A 21,428-nucleotide genomic window follows, 5' to 3' on the forward strand; every position below is an offset into this window, starting at 1 on the left:
TGGTCCAAGCGCTGGTCGGAAGGTAGGAACGTGGTGTGGCGAAATAGTGTGACGGGTCACCTTGGTTGTTTGACAGTCAATACAGGAACATGACCACACACGAATTGACACGCACGCATGACCACGCACGCATTGACACGAGGTCACACATAGCGCTGCGGGATGGGATGTTGAGTAGAAGACGCCGCCCCAGTAGCTCAATTGGCACAGCATCGCACGCGTAATGCGAAGACGTGGGATTGTTCCCCACCTGCGGCAAGTTGTGTTCTGCATAAACTTTGAATTCCATTAATGTATAATTTCCTTACTTCAATTAGTAAGTACGAGCAATTCCCCCTGTGTTGCCCTTGGTGTCCTTGTTTGTTGGCTTCTTATATGATTCATAAAATCGGGCCCCTTGGTTAACGCCCTTTCTTCTCGTTCATTACATAACGAGGGCCTCTAATCCGGCAACACTGATGCCTTCAGGTAGTACGTGTATAGGTTTATTCACCAGCTGCCTTCACCCAAAAAGATCACGTACTCGTGATGCCTGTGGCAGAAAAGGATGTTCCACATCCGCCGCTATGGTTTGCGAGTGGTGGCGCTGGCTATCACTCCCAGGCTGTGCTTAGTAGTAACACATAAATACCCCAGAAAGTGGATGGGAAGACGGCGCCGGCGATAGATCAACTGGTAGGGCATCGCACGCGTAATGTGAAGACGTCGGATCGTTCCCCACCTGCGGCAAGTTTTTTCATCCACTTTGAATTCAATTAATGTACAATTTCTTTAATTCAATTACTAAGTACAAATAATTTCCCGTGTTGTCCTTGGTGTCTGTTTGTTGGCTTCTTTTGATATGCGCATATCTGCAGCTTATATGTATTCAAGCGTCGGTTACTTAAATCAGTTACGATCACAACTACGCTTAGTGTCTTATTTTCCGCCTCAGACCCAGTCTAGTCATGTACCAATAGCCCGACAGCGAGCGCTAGCCTTGACTGCGTCCAGCTCTACGCTCTTCCTACTTCGTGACACATTCTCCTTCTCCACTGCCTTTACGTGCCTTCGCCTATATACCAGATACTTTCGATTATTACTCCCTACGCCGATGACCCTTGAATGATCCATATGAGCACAGCCATTGCATTCCCTCGCGTCACTTATCGTCAGCCAAGATGGCCGACCTGCGGCCTTTATTTCTATCGAAATCGAGATACGTGCTCCGAAAGTTTGGATCGTTCGACTAACGGAGAGCGGCAGGGGTAGTGGCACCAGTCTGCATCTTGTCGCCTGTCGAGTCCGAGGTCCGGCGTCATGATTGGGTCGAACGAGATTCGTGGAAGTGCACACTTACAGAATTTTTCGCTTCATTTCTGGCTTTTTTATGATTAAATAAAACAAATAGGGGGTGATCTCTTAAGGGCCGCCATCCCGAAAAGCTCGAGTTCACTTCAATTTAAAGCTTGTGACGGCATTATTACGAAAACCAAGTAGTAAACAACCTAGTTTTACAGCCACCACAATTCATTTGTACTCGATACTACTGCGTGCCAAAGTTGTGCGACAGTCTGGCGGCGTTTCGAGAACTTGCCGCAGACCATTTGTGTGTGCCATTGTCACTTGTGTAGAGACCTTGGCTGTGCATTCCCTTGTAACGTTAAAACATGCGGTCGCTGGCAGCGAGTGTTCGGCCCGCACACACAAGAAACCCTTCAGACAAGACACTCGCACCGCGCTACCCCTGGGGACAACGCAAACTAAATTTTATTAGGTGAAATGACCCTGCCACCACTTTGTGCGGCCTGAAATGCGTAATATTTTTTTATTTCGTGAACGGTTCCTTGAGGCGTTAAAGGCATAAAATGCTTCTCTGCAGGGAAAGCATCTGGGGCATAACGCGTGCGCATGACATTCCAGCTTCAAGTTCAAGTCCCGGTTATGTACTTCCATGCCTCACGATCACGTAGGACAAGAATATATATGCGTGCGCTAAAGATCCAGTTCTCACCGCACACTATACTTTAACGTGGACTGCGCCGTAATACACAGTTTACCACAACTGCAATGCAACACATCGGTAGTCCATGCTGGTGGCATAGGTGTCTCGCGTAGGAATATATAGTTACCATGCTGCGGTGATGAGACCTCTTGCCCCTGGTAACATTGTCTTCACCGCTGCAGCATCGCAGGAAGTCGTATGATTCGCTTCCTTAATGCGATAGAGCAAGTTGGCTTGCAACATCAGACTCCCTCGCTGAGCAGACTCGAGGAAAGATGGTCCAGGTCGCCAGTCCTGATGCACAGTGTGTGGTAATGTACGCAGAGCTCATGATGAGCCGATGGCTATATTCACTATGTGCAGTAACAAAGAATAAATAATAAACGAGGTCCAGAAAACATCGATTCACATTCAAAAGAAACCGAATGTCCAACTGAACCAAAATAAAGAAAGAAAGAAAGAAGAAAAGGAGAGAACGCCAAGGAGACAGAAACAGACTGTTTAACAGCACTGGGGGAAAGACTAATATAACACGCACATAAACGAGTAGATTGAGGACGGGTGTGGGGCGCTGATGCATTAACGGCGAGTGTCCGAAAAAGGCTGGTTGCGAAGTTGCCACAGTAACAGAGAAAACAGTTATAGTTGTGTACAGTTCATGCGCTAAAATCTGCGTTCCTCAATACGACGTAGCAAATGGCAGTTGGGGGCGAAAACGAAATATATGAATCCGTGAAAGGTAGCGGCTCATTCCGGAGTCGTTTGGGCGCTGGGAATGCCGTACATGTCCGCCACATTCACCATCACGATGACCATGCTCAGGACGATGGCCTTCGCGAGCAAGCCAAACAGAAGCTGAAAAAGAAGAGGAGGAGGAGGAGGATTGATCAGTGTATATATATATATATATATATATATATATATATATATATATATATGACCAGTTAGGAGGAAGAATTACCCGGCGCTAACTCCCGATTTTCCTGTTCAAATGCCTGTGACAGGCGGAAATGCTCTCACCACTTTTGACAGATGCACGGATTTGAACTTGAATGAAATTTGCTGCACTATAGAGAAAGCTGGGTTTTACCGACTCTAGGAAGCATAATTTCGATTTAGGGCGGCATATAGTTTGAAAAGCGAAGCTTTTAGTTGCGAAACTCGCCCAGTTTTCGCGACCGTGAGGGCTGCGACGTGGCTGTTCCCTGGCCGAATAGGCAAGACCCAACACAGTGGTGGACGCGCACGACATCACCGCCGCTGGGTTCCTTGTACCTCCACCAGATGGCGCTAGCCTCCCCACATCTGTGATAGCAGCGGCGCCGGCCATGCCGATAAAAAAAGGAACCAGAAAGCTTGCCTGTGCGCGTCCGCTGCACCGGTAGCGGCATCATTGCATTAGCCTCTACACAGCGCCTGAATAAACCTTTCCTTGTCACTTTGTGGGGACACCTTTACTTGCCAATTTCTGGGGACAAGAGACACTGTATCGAACCTTTATGCACTCAAACAAAGCTTCGCTGTATAGCGATTCTAACTCGTTGGATATGCTGCCGTTTCTTTACTATAACTGCCCAATATCGTTAACTTAAATATACTCAGTGCCCTTCCATTCTGTGAAGGAGGATGACCCGCGAAGATGTGTATGTGGACCCCTTAATGGCGAACTGCAGCTCCGCCGTGGGTCGGCCCCGCATTGCACTCTCTTGGTTTTTTTTTTTTTTCTACACGCGGACCCGACAGTGGGGAAAGTAGCCATTAACAGCTTCCCTGTAAAAATATTGGGGCGGCAACTCTACACTGCGGAATTCTGACATAGTACATAACATTCTTTGTAATAATGAATTATGAAGCCTTTACTGTATCCTTGAAGCCAAGGCTGCTGCACTTTAAGGGATAAGCAACTGCAAAGAATACGACACACACAATGACTATCTACCCAGCAAATTTATGTTTACTGCCATTCTTGTGTTTCGTAAATAAAAGAAAATTAGGGCAGGAATTGCCCACTGGGGAATTGTCATATAGTGCACAGTGTTGTAGAGATGATGATCTCTGTGACCATTACCAATGAAGATTATACTGTACCCTTGAAACGAAGACAGCCGTAATTTAAGAGATAAACAACTGCAAAGGGTACCATGCATACTATGAAGATCTCCCCCTACACTCATTTCCTGGGGAGATCGCGCCGCATATTCCGCACAGTTAGATCGGTCTTTGAAAGATAACGTAATTATTCGTTGCGCTCTGGAATGTGTAATTTACCAGGTATACACCGCTATGCATGCCACGAAGGTACCAAAACAAAACGCTTTTTTTGTGGTAACACCCAGTACCCGTTTAAGGGAATTGCGGTGAACCGCGTGGGAAGTGGGACACGTACCAGCCTCCAGAAGGACACCCGCGCCAATTCGTGCAGCAGGGCGAGCGGGGCCGACGCCGGCATGATGACGTTGGACGAGGCGCCCACGATCACCGGAATCGCGTAATACGTCGGGTGGACGCGCTGTACCTCTGCCTGCGGAGAGGGATCACGTGGCAGGATCACACAGAGGTACACATATTCTTGATCGGGAAGCATTATGCATCCACCTCCCTTCTTTTTATCTCTCTATACATGGTTTTGCTTTTGCTTTTGTTGATGTGAACAGCCAATGAACTAACGGCACACAAAAGTGGACGCCATCATGCAAACCGCCGTCGCTGTCATGCGTCGTCGTTTGCTATTACTCCGAGTTTCTGACCGTCTTTTATTGTTTCTGTCTCTTTCTTTTTCGCACTGATGCATTGTCGCGTCGCCTTTCGGAGCCGCTAGTATGATTCCGTCAACATGTTTATCGTTTGCTTATTTTATTTTCCGTAAACATAAAAAATGCGGGTGATCAAGAAATATGTGTGGCCGACCTGAGCTAATTCCGTCGAGCACGGAATGTTCGCACGTCCGCTGTCAACTCACTCGATCCTTTTATGATTGTTATCACATCCACTCGAGGAACAAAAGCTCCACCGACATGGCTGACGAATTTCCGAGATATGGTTGTGCTTGAGCAAGACGAAGGCAAGGAAATGGATACGAACGATGCGAAAGGAGACTACAGGACGAGGACAAAGGGTCCGTCTAGCTATCCCGTGACGTGCCTCCTTCGTCCGCACACCTCGGCATCGCGGCTTTATTGGTGCGCGTATTGGGTGACTGCACTACTCTCGATCTTGCTGATCACGTGGGGCAGTGCTTTCATATACCGATGGTCTCTTCGTAAAGGAAATATTTCACGAAGAGCAGTGGGATGGATGGTGGGCTTTCACTGTCTCTCTCTCTCTCTCGCCCCCTCCTTGTTTTGGTTTTCGGAGGAGCACGCTTTTCTCAACGCGTGCCGCAAATCTCGGAGACCATGGTCTAACTAACCCACGTGGTCTAACTCATACCGTGTATTACTAAAATTACTAGAGGCAACTTTAGCGCTGAGATCGTTCAGCTTGTATGGAAATAATAGTTAGTACACGAAAATTTGTTTGATTTTCATGCTTATGCCTTCAGACTTCTTGTGGCTTTGTTCACTTTACACTTCATTTTTCTCGATTGGTCTAAATTTTGAAACAATGCTATTTTTCTAAACGCACAAATAATGCACACAGTATCTGAGACCTCAGCCACGATCACTGCAAATCATGTCATTTTTAAGGCAAAATTTAATTTAGATAATCATTTTGCAGAGTCAGAAAGCCTTTTGATCCCAGAAAGAACAACTCAAGACGACTACATCAGCTAGCCTCCATTCTCGTGCTGGCTGAACCACCATACTTGAAGCTCTCACTAGCGCCAATGTTACCTCTAGTAATTTTTATAAGAAACTCGACCGTCGAATTATATACTCCTATAGTTGCCCTTCAGTCCGCTAGGACTGCAGTTGCAGTCCTAGCGGAGTCCTGCAATCCTGCAGTCTGCCAGGACTGAAGTTGCCCTTCAGTCCGCTAGGACTGCTACTATACGGACATCCCTTGCGGCAGCGGTGGCGTAGGGAAACTTGTTGCGAGATGAATCTATATCAGGTATAAGGATGCATGCAGCTATAATGCAGCCCTGATCTCACAAATCGTGCGCTGCTGCATGACCCCTGAGGCACACTCCGCTTAACCCGTGCTCGTCGCCGGGTGTGCCCAGACGTGTAGATGACGCTCTCGTGATCACTGCATTCCACTCACGATGTTCACCACGAGTGGCGCCATGACTTGGACGAGCACCCGCTGGCCCGCAGTTTCGGCCATCACCGAGCTGGCGATGGCCAGCATGACTTGCGCCTCGACCGCGGTGCACTCCTCCCAGAAGGAAGTGGACACCAGCTTGAAGACCTCGTGTGGGATATCATAGACCTGCGGAGGTTTCACTAATGGTTCGGTAGCCATTGAAATTCCTTACACATCCGGCAATCAGAGATGGGAATGAGCCTCCATTAGTTTGACCATTAGTTCAAAGGCTTTCTTCTTTTTCGCATGCTCCCTAAAAGGAAATAAAAGGCCATCTTATTAATATCTTGCAGGCCTCGCGCAGCATGCCGAAAGTGGTCTACATGCTGCAAGTGCAATGTATTATTATTTTGTATTACAGTTTTATTATTACTGAAGATTGCGGACGAGCGTGTGAGTGATGGACTAAAGCCGACAGTAAACATATGGCATGTTCTGCAGGATAACTTCCCCACCTAGACAAGGTGCAAAATGGTGAAGCGCCATACAACCGCGGTGCCACGGCGAGGTTAGCGCGCAGCTTACAATGTTGTCATTACAACTCTAAAGCTGTTAAAAAATGCAGCAAATGCAACAAGTTGGCATCTATATACAGCGCAGCTTAGTGCGCGTGCATAAAGAGCCGAAACACGAGTTTGTGTTTATCGAATGTCCGTACCAATTGACACGTAAGGCTTTATTCAGGCTGCCGCGGACGTACGAAGGCAAGCCTTCTGGTTCTTTTTTTTTTGTGCTCCGCATGGCCTTCGCCGCCGCCTGCGCCAACATAACTAGACAACGTTACGGACGTTGGCTTTCGCGGTTGCACGGAGGCGAGCGCCATCTGGTCGTGGAATGCAGAGGCGCGCTTCCTGCTCTGTGATTGGTTGGCCTATTCGGCTAGAGGACAGCTACGCAGCAGCAGTCTTGGTCACAAAAACCCGGAAAGGCTTGCAAAGAAAAATCTTCGCCTTTAAAAGCAAAGCACAAGATCGGTGGAGACGCTCGGCAGCTTAACTGGCATGGATTTACGAATCCTTGCGTAAACTTCACCGGTTGTTTACGCCCTTGATTGTGATCACGCTATGCAGCAATCAGATGCCCCTTTACAATTAGCACGTTTATCTACTTGTAAGGAATACTCTTTAATTCACACCTTGGGGGCGTCGAAGTTGTAACCGGGAGTGTGCTCGAGCTATAAATCGCGAGAAAAATCGTCAGAATAACCAGAAAGCACCACAAAGCGACGACACGGCAGCGCTTCATCCAGATAGCGAAGAATGCGTCGTCATAGGTCGCCGACACCGGCGTAGTGGCCGCCGCGGCTTGTGTCTTGGTGGCGAAATTACGGGACGAAGAGTGCAAGTGGTGGGCACTGCCGAGATTGTGGCATCCTGCATTGTTTGCAGTACTTCTCCCTGGGTGTTGCTAGCGCTATGCCAGCGGTTAACGATAAGCAATGCAGTTTCAAGAGATCAGCACCCAGCTATACGCGAAGGAAACGTTGGGTTCAACAAACCACTATAATGAACAAGAAATACTTTAGGCGAATGCTTGGTATCTGTCTGTCTGTCTTTCTGTCTGTCTGTCCGTGCGTGTGCGTGGGTGCGTGCGTGCGTATACCTGCAGTAGCTTCGACGAGACTTGGGTGGCCCCGATGAACAAGAGGATGCTCCACGGCACCACTTGCCAGATCTGCCGGACGAAGTCGAATGCAGCTTCCAGGCATGACGTAACCAAGCTCGTGGCGAGCATCATCGACGTCAGCGCACTAAGTAGAGCCACCCTGCATGTGGCCCATGCATTTGAGCACCTATTATTGCGTTTTCTGTTTACAGTTAGTGTTCACGTAGGGGTTACTGAGCGGGGAAAATGTCAGTGCATTACAGCACAAATACTATGGAGACGTGGAAGCGCGAGAGGTCCACGGCAACCGCGAGTGAGGTGCTACGCCAAGCAACTGACATTTCGATGTCTCATCTTAAACATACACATTGGGCTGCCCACGTTCATCTGTGCACTACGCCTTGCCTAGTACCAAGTGGTCACGGTCCTTTATATGTCTCTTAGTGTCTCACCCTCGCCACATCGATTCCAAACTGACTCACTCGACTCAACACTCGGGCAATCTGCTCACGCTTCACCTTTCTGAGCATCATCAACTCTTCCCTGCTTCATCTGTTCCCGCCAACACCCGCCTTTAAGAAGAGGCGCCGGCGCTGCGTAATAGCCGCTGCTTGGACGTGAATTACGTGAAATGGAGTCGAGGTAGCGCGGATGCGATTTCGCGTTGACGTGAAATCCCGCGTGTGAACACTTGCATGCTACTTCTCTCCCCTTGCGCATGGCTCCATCGCTGTGGCGTCGTATATGATGGGGAAAACGCGAACTGCATGCGAACGTTTGTGAGCGTAACGGGCTCACCTACTCAAGGAAACTGCTATCGGCTTTCCTGTAATATAAATCCTTGGCGCCAATACATTGAAATCAGTTACGAACCAGTTGCAGAGAACGCGTTTCCCTCGGTCGATAGACAATTTGATTATACCAATAAAGAAGCCGATCCCGTAATAAAGAAATAATGGCGATTACGATACTCCTTAATTCGAAATTTGAGCGCAGCTGTACACATGTTTACATTTAGCCATATATTGACTGGCGCAGACAATCCGTGTCGTGCGGCACATTGCAAACAGAGTGAAGTGTAGCGCGACTGCCTCGCTAATCGCAGGAAACCGCGAGAGGAAGCGCGTGGGTGACGTGTGGGCGCGATTCACAGCAGCCGCCGCGGACAGACCTTCGCTCATGCAGTGCTTTGTTTCCGCATGTGGTATCGGTGGACGCGCTCGCCGCTTGACATTGGTGAGCAGACGACGGCATGCTACTCTGGTGCCATCTCGTAGCGGTAGTCGCCGTTGAGCCCGCCTTGCGCGGCATTACGCATTCCGCCTCATGACACCGCTGCAACCTACTCCTCCGCTTTCCTCCTCGCGCTCTTTTCGCTATCGCAGTCTTTCATTCCCCGCTGGGCTCCGTGTTCGCTTTTTCATCCTTCGCTATGCTCGTTTGCTCGGCTACGCCGACGCCCAACGCAGGAACGGGCGCCTAAGAGCTGCAGCATATTGAATGGATTTCAGCAAGAGGGGACACTCGGCGAAAACTGGCAACAAGAAGCACGTCACGCTAATATTAATGACAACCGTTTGCTGCCGCGAGAGTCGGCAAAAAATAATTTGAAATGAAGTTAACAGATATTGTTTTATTTTTTCTACTCTTCTCGGCAAAAGTACAAATATGTGCGTATAAGTTAAGTTACACTTAATTAGGTTACGCCAGTGACGCGCCAGATGTATGCGTCATGCGTCAGACACGCTGGCGACGCGAGCGAGGCCGGCTGCGCATGTGAGCGTTCGCGACCCGTCTGCCTGTTCTTCTTTTTTTGGATTTAGCCATGTATCGTGGGCTCCCGGCATATTCTTGCGCTCCTTCTGCACTTGTGACGCAGTTAGCAAAAAAAGCTCAACTATTCTGGCGCAGTTGATTTGAGTTAATGACTCGGTACTGGAGATGTTTGCGACGCTTTCTGTGAATCCCTCATTGTTGTTACTAATATCGGTAGTTCTTGGGCGCGCTCGCATCGCCTGGTGTTGTGATGCAGAGGAAACCAGCTCGGCCACGTGAAGCAGTTTTTTCCCGTGTACTGAATCTTACTGGGACAAGTTCGTGACGCTTTCTCTGACCCTCAAAATAATTGCAAATAATTTCTTTATCTCTTGGGCTAATTTTGAGGCACACTCGTCGCATCTGTCGTAACGCAGCGAAATGAAGCTCGGCCGTGGTTATGAAATTAGTTTGGCATGTACCGAGTCTTAGTGGGACAAGTTTGTGACGCTTTTTTATGGCCCCGCCACAAGATATGCCTTCTTTCGGTACTCGCGCTTGTCGAAAACGCGATGATCGATTGCCAAGAGTGATAACACGGGAGTGTGTTGCTTGCGCTGGCAGAACGTGCAAAAGATAACCCCACAGAGCTCAAACAACAGGAATTTGTAACTCGAAAATTCTGTGTTCCGAGGGACTGAAAACAGGTTTTTCACCCAAGAATTTGTCTTAAGTGGGAGTAGAAGGAATTTTGCGAGCATCCAACATTGTCTGTTTGAGAGCCTGTGTTGTGGCTATCTGTGTGTATACGTAGCGTACTATCGCGTCGATTGAAGCCATCTTCTTCTTGAAACGCGCAGTCGCCCATTAGATTATTTTTTTAAAGTGCAGAAAATAAGGCTCGTGAATGGGGGAATGCTTGCAAATCGGATGTTTTCGTGGTACGCATGGCACTGTTTGGAATGAGTCGGATATTTTCTACGCCGCGTGTGTAAAAGCAAAATGCTCTTGTTTGTGATGCCGCCCATTCACCATTTTCGCACGTTTCGCCTCTATACGCATTATTCCTAATATGTGGTAAAACCAAAAGGGCATATGCTAGTAATTTAATTTTTTTCAGCTGACGTCATCCGGTCGAGTTTCGTACGCCAACTACTGCTGCTTACGGGGTTCCACAACGTTGGATGAATGAACAAAAAGCCCGGAACGAGCATTTATATAGGGTAAAATAAACAGTTCCTCATTTCACAAGGCGTTATGCGTCCTCTTCGTGAAATTGCACGAGGCACATATTCAAAGGAGGTTTGTAGAGATCGTTCGCAATCATTTTTTTACTTAACAGCACAAGTATTCCGCACTAAGACCGGGCGTGGGCGAGCATTAGAAGAAAAAGAAAAAAATCAAGTGCAGCGCTTATCATCGCAGCCGGTTCAACGCGTTGCAGCTAGCGTTGAAAACGCGTGCACCCGGAACTAACATCGAGTGTTGGTTCAGGGATTAATGCGGGCGGCTTGGTGCGCTGCAGTGTTCTCTATAGCAGTGTCCGCTCTTGTTGAATCCTTTCTCTATGGCTGCGCTGTAAAATTCCCTTGGAGTGTCCATTTGTTTGTTATCGCAATGAAACACGTTGATTTATTCTACACTGAACAACCCTGCTGGCAGCTTCGCTTCGCGCTTGGAGCCAACCATGACGGCAGGGTCACGAGATACCACTTTGATTAACCTACATAGTTTCTCAACATAGCTAGCTAGATTATTTTCCACTGTTTCTGAAAATAATGATATCTAAAAAAAATACTTCAGCACTGCAATGCAGTTGTACACATAGCATTAACTTCTTCCCTAATGAATGGTTGAAAACGCATGAACTGTCTATCGCTAATACAAAATAAAATTAAAAAAAAAAATTGCGGAGACTGCTCTGGAATTGTGTAAGTATGCGTCAGCTTATCTGCAAATTTCAGTTGGCCGACCGCCAAATTTCAGGTTGGCCAACACCAAATTTCAAGCTAGCCAACCCCCAAATTTAGGTTGACCCACCTCGAAGTTCCAGTTGGGCCACCACTTAATTTCATGTTGGCCGAAATCAAAATTTGAATTTAGCCCAACCTCAAATTGCGGTTGGCGCACCCCAAAATCTTAGGTTGGCCCACCTACAAATTTATCTTGGCCGACCCTCCAAGTTTAAGTTTCCCTACCCTAAAATTTCAAGTTGGCCCACCCTGAAATGTAAGCTGGCCCAACCTGAAATTTAAGTTAGGTTACTCCCAAATTTACGTTGGCCCACCCCCACATTTCAAATTGGTCCACCCCAAATATTATTTTAACCCACCCCCACATTTCAGACTGACCCACCTCCAAGTTTAAGTTGGCCCACCCAAAATTTCAGTTAAACCACTCCAAATTTCAAGTTGGCCCATCTCCAAATTTAAGAAGGCCCTCCTCCATATTTCAAGTTGGCCCGCTTCCAAATTTCAGGTTTTCGCGACCGGAAACTACAGTTTGCCCACCGCTACCATAAGCATCCCTATGTATTTCCTGTGGAGCCCTATGTAACCGTATGAGTCTTCTTTGAGATCATTTTTTTTTTGCTTTCAATTGTTCCTGATCGCAAATATACCTATCATCTACGTTTACACTATTGTAACTATTGAAAGCCTTAACTTCGCAAATTACGCATTTTTGTGCAGACTCAAGCATTACACTTTTCGCGTGACGGGCCCAGGGGTGTTTGCCAAAGAATGCTGAGGCATAAAACGGGGCCAATATAATGCTGAAGAGCATTGTTCTAGTTTTTTCTCACTTGCGTTCGTTTTCATTTCGTGCTCGGTTTCTTAGACATGAACATGCACAAACAACTCGCCCATCTATTAGGAAATTTGATTATTGATTGACGGTTTTCGAAAGTTTCGCGTCAAAATTAACATATAGGAAGCCTTAGTGATATCTCGGGTTAAGCGAGGCGAAATCCGTCGCTTGCTATAGTACCAACTATATTGACATGCTGGTTAACGGTTGCGCATGAAAAAATTAAAAAGAAAGAAAGAAATGTACTGTTGCAATTTTGGCGAAGAAAACAGTTAAAAATCCCCAGAAATATCAGATTTATGCAGAGTCATGACTGCATCGTGCGTGAGGTCCGCGATTGCACATCCTCCGCACGCACCTTTAGCCCTACTTGCACGGCCTGCTTCGAACGCACCCGCCCAACGCGTGTTCAGCCAGGTTTCGTTGACAAAGAATGATTTGAGAAACGCTATGTCGAAGGAGACACTGCAAGCTCTCCTTCAACTGAAGCTTGGTCTGGCAGAGAGTGGGGACTGCTGCAATGATTTTCAGCCAGATGAACATTTCTGTCGTGTTTCAACTCGGCATTTCAATATGGTCCATGTGACAGTGGAAGTTAATTCAAATGGTGCTACATTGCATATTTCATCCCGTTGCGTAAATCCCCAGTGTGAGAAAAATAAACCGGTACTCTAAACAACGTCTTTTTTCCCCGTTCTTTGTTTTAGTCAAGCAGCTACATATTACGTGAAAGATGCGATTGTTTCATGGTATTTCTTGAACGATGCATATTATTACAATGATACGTTCCGTAAATACATGAAATACGATGTTCGTCCAGAGTGAAGATGGCAAGGCAATTGCCCACCAAAGGTCGGCCAGTGATTGCCTGGCCAGCGTCAGGATGATAGCTCGTCGGTTTCCATACCGTACTCCTGCGACAACTTTCTTCCCTATAAACTTTGTGCGTACGAGTAACTGCAATTATGGCTTACTTTTTATAAGCACGTACTTTATTATCATTGTAATTTCTAATTCTTTGTCTTACAAGTCATTACATTGTACATTGTTCATGCGTATTTTCCAGCTCTGATGAGCTGGAAATTACTTTATTATTATTATTATTATTTATTATATTATTTTTATTATTATTTTATTATATTATTATTTATATAATTATTTTTGCGCACATCGCAGTGGTGGTTGGGCAAAGAGTTCTTGTCAGTTTACAAAGGTACATATATAGTTTTACTAACTTCTTATTTTGATGTATAGTGCTTCAATTTCTTAGATAAAGGGTTTTACTTTGTACTTCATGACAGCCATGCGCGACCCATATAAATCGATTTTGTGTGTTCCCCAGCGGAATTACATTTCTTTATTCTTTTTTTCTCATGTCACACTGAAAATAAGGTGCGTTAAACTCTTTTCGATACTAATACCACCTGTATATTTGCCAGCACCGTAATCAGGTGGCAATTAGAACTACAAACTTTAATTCACCTCCAATGTTGTGGGTCATTCTGTTTGTTCCCATTGAAAGGCTACTTGCAGTCACAACTGCCGCTTCCTCGCACGAAAAAATCGTGAGGATTGAAGTTTTCTGCAGAGTCGATTGTGCCTCTAAGCGGCAGCATTTCCTAACTCGGCGTCGAGCTGCTTTCGAGTAAACTGAAGAAGAGAGCGGAAGAGAAATGTTTATTTCATGACTCAAGCTTAGGGCACGCATCCGTATTTTAATTCCTTGACCTCGGGCTCACTCTTGGGCCCGTGATCGGGAACAGCCAGAATGATCCTCAATGTTGGAGCTGGCAATAGTTTGCTTGACTCATACCCCAAAATGCCTCGGGTACAGCGGGGCTTGAACTAAAGTCAACTAAGATCGTGGTAAATACAAATAACGTCATGAGCAAATCGAAAAAGAAATAGTTGCGCTCGTTGTAACAATGAGTGGTGTACAAATCCACGTCTGAGTGGCAGCTCTCAAGAGAATTTTTTTCGTAGATCTTGAGGTCAGTGTTGTGCTGGTTGCATGCGGCAGAAGAAATTTCGGCGCCGAAAATGCGCGGCGAGATTTCGACACCATTTACACCACATATAAGACACCCGTAGAAGATCATCAAACGTCTAGGCTATGTTTTTGGCTACTCTTCAATTTTGAAAAATTTGAGTTCGGTTATTTTTGGGCTACATTTTGAGATCGTTTGGCTTTTATTCTGGGGGGCCATCTGGCAACCCTGCTCGCGGATCAAGCACTAGCCATCTCGACGTCGCGCACGTCGGAGCATATTGGCGCGTCAGGATATTTTGGCTGTGCTAGTGCGTCGAAATATAGACGCTGTTGTAGGCACCAACGTGACGTAGCGTGAGTGCGCGCACGCGCTCACGCTACGTCGGACTAAACACGCGCCTTGTGGCTCACCGGTGGTCGATGTTGAGGAGATATGAAGGCAGGTACGTCGCCACCAATACCGCCGCGTAAGCAGCGCAGGCAAATTGAGCGCCTCTGCGAACATGAAAAAAGTGTAACGTGCACTCATTATGTGAGCCTTCACTCCTTTAATTGGCGGCAATGAAGAATAACACTGGCGTTAGCCAAGTTGCGCCAGCGTTAATGTGGCAACGTTTGACAAGGACTGCAATTCCTGTACCCTTAACCCGGCGTTTACAAATTTCAAGACTGTGGCCTGCTGCTTCTAATGTGCGTAACCGCTTGTTTGATAAACCATAAATTCAATCAATCATAAGGTGCCACGGCACAATGAAAATCGCTAATAAACCTCGAGTTCGGGTACTTCTTGCTATTCCTAATAAATAATTTATTGCGTTATGCCGTAGAGTTAATCCAAAACAAAGCAAAACACAGCCCTGCTCTATGAGGCATGCTCGTCGTTAAGGGTGCGGTACGCGGGTTGTATATGAAATCCCCCCTCACGTGCATCCACTGTTATATAGGACAAACGCGAAGGTGTATCAGCGACCACCCACGTGACCATGCGGCATCGCATAATGACTCTCCGCACAGTCATCTTGCTACCCGTTGTCAGAACTGAGATTGCATCCGGATCTTTGAAAAGCGCGAGGTAGTTATAAAGTGCAGCGCGAATAACGGACATGCGAGATTTTGAGACCTTTAGCATTTGGGACATGCGGGAGGTGTGGATCAACTCTCTGTCCCTTTTCGTATAGTGACAAAAGAAATAGAAGATATGTCCTGCTGGTTTCTGTCCCTCGGTGACCTGTCACCTTCCTCGAGTATTTACACGCCACTTCATTAAATAAAGCATTTATTTGTTAGTCTATGCCTGTAATCTTTGGTTGTAAGCCTTTGGTCCTATATGCCCCTTTTATGTGTCCGGTGTCACGCTGTTTAAAATTCTGTTGTTTGACAATGTGCACCTTTGGGCGCGCTAACTCAAGGGTGAGTAGCGCTATTGATGCCCCGCTTTGTATAATGGCGCGGGCTATTTTATATTAATGAAGGCCGCCGCGCTTGGAGGGCGAAAAATGCCACTGCCCTAGTTAACGGCTGTAAATACTGAAATCAGTCGAACCACATCACCCGTATGATCTGAAGGTCCTAATATACGTAAACGCTTTCTTACTAACAGGCATTGGAAAGCTAATTTATCAAGTTTAGTTCGACTTAGCGAACGGGCAGGGACCGTTTATTGTTTATCTAATTATTAATATACATGGTGTCCCAAGAATGACGCACCACGATTTAAATATTTGCGAATACCGGGTAGCTGGACAGAAGCAAGACAATGTTGTTTGCCGTCGATTGGAGATATTGAGATTAGTTTTTGCATTCAAGCTAATTACATAATTAGTGTTAAATATTTATTGAACTTCTCAAATATTATCATTAGATGAAAAGTGTCAATGAGAAAATTGTATAGCCACATGGAAAACTCGACATGTTATGTCAGTCGCGGCATGTTATATCATGTTACGCGGCATGCTATGTGTTACGCGGCATGTTGTATCAGTCGTGTTATCAATCCACGTAATCTGGGTCTCACCTCTGCTGCCGCTGCCGGTATGCGCGCTTCTCGCGAGCAGCTCTTTTGACGGCCAGGTTCTCCGACGAGTACGGCTCCGGATCACTGGGCCACGGGAGACGACGACACATTGCTGGCGCCCGACACGTACGAGAATTGTGGACATTTCAGAACATTCGCGTTAACTGTCTCTAACCTTTTATAAAAACCTCTCTAGAAAACCCGCAGAACTTCGGTGTCATCTTTTCCGAGGTACTTATGTGGCTTCCGTTTCCCGATACTCTTGTGTAACTTTTGGGCTTCGCCGATTTCTTTGTTTCTTTTTATTCAACCACATGTGTAATGCACATGTTTCATGGTTTGGCAAACGTTCAGATGAGTGAATGAGAGATTTCTTTGAATAAAACTAGAAATCTTGGAAACTCCACCTGCTAAGCTCCTACACACCGACAAATGATTCATGCTTATGAACTTCATTTTTTTACCGCAACGTTCTCACTATAATCCCATGAAAATTACGTATTGATGGATGGTTTAGCAACGATCATAATTCGTGTGTGAGGAATTTTTAACTGCTAGTCGTAATCGGAATTTTTTTGCGAATCGCTTTTCAGTTACCTGTGCGGTTGTGCTATTTATTACTGCATATGCTGCTGTACTGACTTCACGCTACGTTTCTATGAAAATTACTTTATTCATGGAGGATTTAGTCAGAGTGGCTCATAAGTCGAGATTGAATCGGGTTATGACTGCTAATTGTAACAGCAATCACAAGACAATTCCTGTTACTATTAACAGCTATAACTCATGCAGCTGTGTCAATACGATGCACAGCAATGTTGGTCAATGCAAAAAGAAAGAAATCGCAGACATATGCAAGTGCAAACCATTGACATATAAATGCGAGCGAAGCTGTATAGAGAAGCTCTCGTACCCTTTGGAAGTTTTCCTATTCTAGCTTGCCCTTGCCCAAAACATTGCAAACGTTCGGCAGAATTTCCTTCGTTATAACCTAATGCTTTAAGCGGGCGCTTCGCAATAGCAGAGCTTAGTACTTTACTGTAAGCCACATCCGACGTATGTTCTCGTAGTCTGCGCTGCTGGCTGTTCTACGTCGACATTCGATGGCGACCGCATCACGACACGCCGCCTCAGCTCGTTGCGGAACTCCGCTTAAGAGGCCAACAGCGACGAAATTTTGGGTCGTGTAAGAAAGCCTAGGTTCAGATAATGTAGATTCAGAACAGTCTAGGTGCAAAATTACGCAAATGAAGAACGAGTGAGTGCGCCGCGAAAGGCTCGGAAATCTCGGCGTTCATGACAGCGGAACCGGAAAAAAAGAAATGCTCGCCATTATAAGCTCGCCAGAAGTTACGTGCAACGCCGACTGCGCGACTCCTCGGCGTGACCTCCGAGATTAGCCACCGCTTCCGGCCATCCGCGGGGCGCGTAAGAATCTCAGAGGCGGTATGAGACTTGCATTATAGCCGCTAACCACTAGGGGCACGCGTAGTCGGCTTGGGAGCTCCTAAAGGCCTGCTAATAATAGTAGTAGTAACGAGAAGAAAAGCTAGGCAATGAACAGCCCAGCAACATTGGCAAGATCGTTGCAGTAGTGTTTACTGCCGAGTCATCACCAATTTAGTTAAAGTTAAATTTGTTTCCCTTCGGTCTTTTAACAGCTTCGCCGCAACACTTGCAGAAATCTGCGAGAGTCCGTTTACTAAGACAACACTGCCTCGTCCCGCGCACAATGCCGCGTGCAATGGCTGCCTCACTGTGGCCTGACGTAGACCAACCAGATGATCGCGCTGCAGGTGACCAGCGCCAGCAGCACCCCGGGCAGCGTCAGGATCGCCCACGTGAAGCCGGAGACGGAGCGCTGTGCCACGCGCGACCTGCGACGCGAGTGGCTTCGTCACTGCAACGCTTGGTCGGTCACGTGGTGCTTTAAGGAAGTGCCAACTCATTAGTCTCAGGCTTAGCGAAAGTTTCCATATTATTCGCATTAGAATTTAATAGTTTTTTATACTATGATACGATATATATATATTATATTGATAGGAGTATTATAGACCGCATTAGATTTGTACAGTCATTGAGTGATTTCTTGTCGGCCCATTAGACCTTCGCACCGGGTGAATATAATTCTGTACGTAATTTGTATTTGTGCATATAGAATGCAATGGTGCTTGCAAATTGGGAAGTAAAAATACGTATAGAGTGCACCGCCAGTTAGGATGATTACAAAGAATAAATTTTAATCTTGTAAATCATAGTAGCAGACGAAGATTGTGCATATTGATGTCGGAATTCGTATCGTGATTTTAACTAAGGCCAACTTATTTTGATCGGGCTTGATATGTCACTTACTTACAATAGGAAGCCACTACATGAGTAATGCCGTGCATTAGCAAAGTACTATTAGTGTAGTGGTAGTAGTAGTACTCGTCTGTTGTAAATAATGTTAATAATAATAATAATAATAATAATAATAATAATAATAATAATAATAATAATAATAATATTAATAATAATAATAATAATAATAATAATAATAATAATAATAATAATAATTCACGTACTAAATACATCTTTGTGTTTTGGCACGAGCAGTGTAAAGGAGCATTAAATGTTTTCTGTGCGATATTCCTCATAATAGTGAACAATTTATCTAGAACCCCCAGCACCACTTCGTGACCCAAATTGTGCTTAAATATACGTAATATGAGAGAGATTGCAGGCAGTGAAATGGTGGTTGAGGACTTGAACTGACCGTGTTTACGTGAGTACGTATACGCAAGCTTCTCGAATTGATTCTCAAACATTCGTTGGGCTAATAGCTGCCAGTTGTGCTAAATTGTCTTGAGGAAGCCGAGTGGTCTCCAATTGAAAATTACAATCTCTTATTTGACTGGACTGTTGATTGTCAACAAACGAATCGGCTATTGCTGGCTAGGCTAATAGGCTCTTGGAAATCGATAACCATATGCAACTATGTAATTTTTCTATAAAAATGTTCATTAAAGTTTGAAATGTCAGACATGTAGGAAAGGCTTCTTCGACAAAAGGCGTGCTCTGTCTTATTACCATCGCTCCATCTTAACATGATGTCATGCTGTAGTTGCCATGCGCAATGAAGTCCATATAAGGATGTGCACTTAAATAAAGAAGTTGAAGCTTATCTTCTTACATTGTGGTTCTAAAATATGTCCTTTTTTATCGGTGCTGTTTCCCAGTATGACAGACCAATTATCCCCAAATTACTGCTCAGGTCAATTTCGTTAACTCGAGCGGTACCTTCTGCGGCGAATGCCGCAAGTCTCTCGCCAAACGTGGACACCTGAACTATTACTCGCAGAAAGGAACCCTCGAGTCATCAGCTCTTGGTGTTACGAAGAATTTCCTTCCAAACAAAGATCCAGTAAGGACAACAGACTACAACATGAAATGATGGATGGGCAAAGAGTGAAGTAGGCGACACGGATACGTCCCCTAGCTGAGCACTACCCGAACAGCATTCTAGTACGGCCATGGAGAATGCAGCCATAGTGGGACATTTGCACTTACGCGAGAGAGACGCCTCTGAGCGCCTGCATGTTGCCACCCGCATGGAAGCTGCAGATGTTTCCCAGCACACTCATCAGCGACGGACCCAGAATGAAGGCATTGTGGACGTCCACGCGACCGCTGCAAAACCAGGGCCCCATACCACGTTATTACGAACAGAATGATGACCGCAGTATGTCCCTATTCTGCTAAGCGGAAGTGCCACGTGTGGTCACCTACGTGTGACAAAACACAACTAGCTAGCCTTAGCTAGCTAGCCTATTGATGAGGACACATGGTACTTTTAAACGTTCCTTGGTTCCGCACTACTACGAACAAGGAGACAAAATTCACGAGTAGATATTGTTTGGCTGCCCATACGGCCCACAGCGATGTCCACTGTTAAATTGAACGCTTGAGCATTTGGATCACGTGCTGGCATTTCCTCTTTGGCAAGCGTGGAATAGCCTGGCTTCGGGGCAGAATACTTTTGGCGGGTGGCCCTGTCAACTTTCTACACACATTTTCCGTGCACTGGCCCGCCTTCATGCCAGCACTTGCAGCTCGAGCGCAAGCAAACTGACAACCGCTAATTGAATCGTCCTTATTAACAATGGTGCGCACTGTACGTCTAATTCTGCGTTATATTCTGACGCAACGGCAACGCGCTCAAGTGTGCGCAGTCGCCGCGTCAACGTTGCGTCGGCGATGATGAGACCCTCTACACGCAGCCCGCTGCGCCGGCGTAACCAACGGGTACAGCAGCGTTGGACGACCTCGGATGCACGCGATGCGGAGATAGAGCTCGATTGCTAGAAAAAAGAATCTCAAACTTGTATTTTCTTGAACCCCAGGACGAATTAAACCTCAAATGAGCCACTCCGCCTGTTCGGCGGCGCGGATATCAAAGCAATTTCTCGTATGTCGGCTGCTTCTGCGCTGTGAAAGCTGTCCGGAGCACTCTTAAGAATCCAATACTTGGCTATCTTGCGATGTGATGTAGTCCGTCTTTAACGATTAAAAACATAAGAAGGCCCGCGAAGATGGCGCCAAATTTCACGACATCAAGGTAACACGGTGCAGGAACTTCAAGGCAGCGTCGCCACCTGTCCTTCGTGTATGCGTCTTTTCTGGCTTGCCTGTCGCCTCCACCTCTCAGGGGAGGAGTGGAATTTTTTTATATATTGCAGTAGCGTAATATTAGCTGTATTGTGAATCATCTCAACCTAATTTTCTCATTAATGTCTCTTTATTTAGCAGTTGACTTTCTAGCCTGCAGGTTTTCTAATCAACCTGTTCGACGTGTCAGTCACATTATAAGTTACAAGGAAAAAAAACAGCGCCGCCTGCACCGGGCATGCACTGTACTCGCCTTCTGGTCTTCTTTTGGGTTGCAGTTACAAACTGGCTCCCAATGTGGCTTCCTGCAAGGGAGAGGGAAGGCATGCTAAGATATCTTCGTGTCCGTGCTATAAAGTTGGGGCACAAATCAGGAT

General features: G+C 46.2%; 1 protein-coding gene and 1 long non-coding RNA gene across 2 annotated transcripts; both read right to left on the reverse strand.

Moving 5' to 3' along the window:
- Positions 1-2,731: 2,731 nt before the first annotated feature.
- Positions 2,732-7,969, reverse strand: LOC140216605 (uncharacterized). Its single transcript, XM_072286981.1, has 4 exons — positions 7,835-7,969; positions 6,191-6,358; positions 4,371-4,505; positions 2,732-2,839 (listed from the first exon to the last, which is right to left on the reverse strand). The coding sequence occupies exons 1-4, from the start codon at positions 7,967-7,969 to the stop codon at positions 2,732-2,734; spliced, it is 546 nt and encodes a 181-aa protein (XP_072143082.1).
- Positions 7,970-14,806: 6,837 nt separating this feature from the next.
- LOC140216623 (uncharacterized) lies at positions 14,807-20,069 on the reverse strand. Its single transcript, XR_011893206.1, has 3 exons — positions 19,954-20,069; positions 16,405-16,488; positions 14,807-14,885 (listed from the first exon to the last, which is right to left on the reverse strand). It is a non-coding gene; the product is annotated as an uncharacterized lncRNA (long non-coding RNA).
- Between the last annotated feature and the right edge of the window lie 1,359 nt (positions 20,070-21,428).

This window comes from Dermacentor andersoni, chromosome 3 (genome assembly GCF_023375885.2).
Source record: "Dermacentor andersoni chromosome 3, qqDerAnde1_hic_scaffold, whole genome shotgun sequence".
Lineage (NCBI taxonomy): Eukaryota > Metazoa > Arthropoda > Arachnida > Ixodida > Ixodidae > Dermacentor > Dermacentor andersoni.

What these genes read in the sequence shown, in the direction of transcription:
- LOC140216605 (XM_072286981.1), bottom strand. Translation starts at nt 7,969, where the DNA reads ATGATGCTCGCCACGAGCTTGGTTACGTCATGCCTGGAAGCTGCATTC. An exon ending in CGCCACTCGTGGTGAACATC is followed by an intron (nt 4,506 to 6,190) that starts GTGAGTGGAATG and finishes CCCTCTCCGCAG; the next exon opens with GCAGAGGTACAGCGCGTCCA. An exon ending in GGGTGTCCTTCTGGAGGCTG is followed by an intron (nt 2,840 to 4,370) that starts GTACGTGTCCCA and finishes CTTCTTTTTCAG; the next exon opens with CTTCTGTTTGGCTTGCTCGC.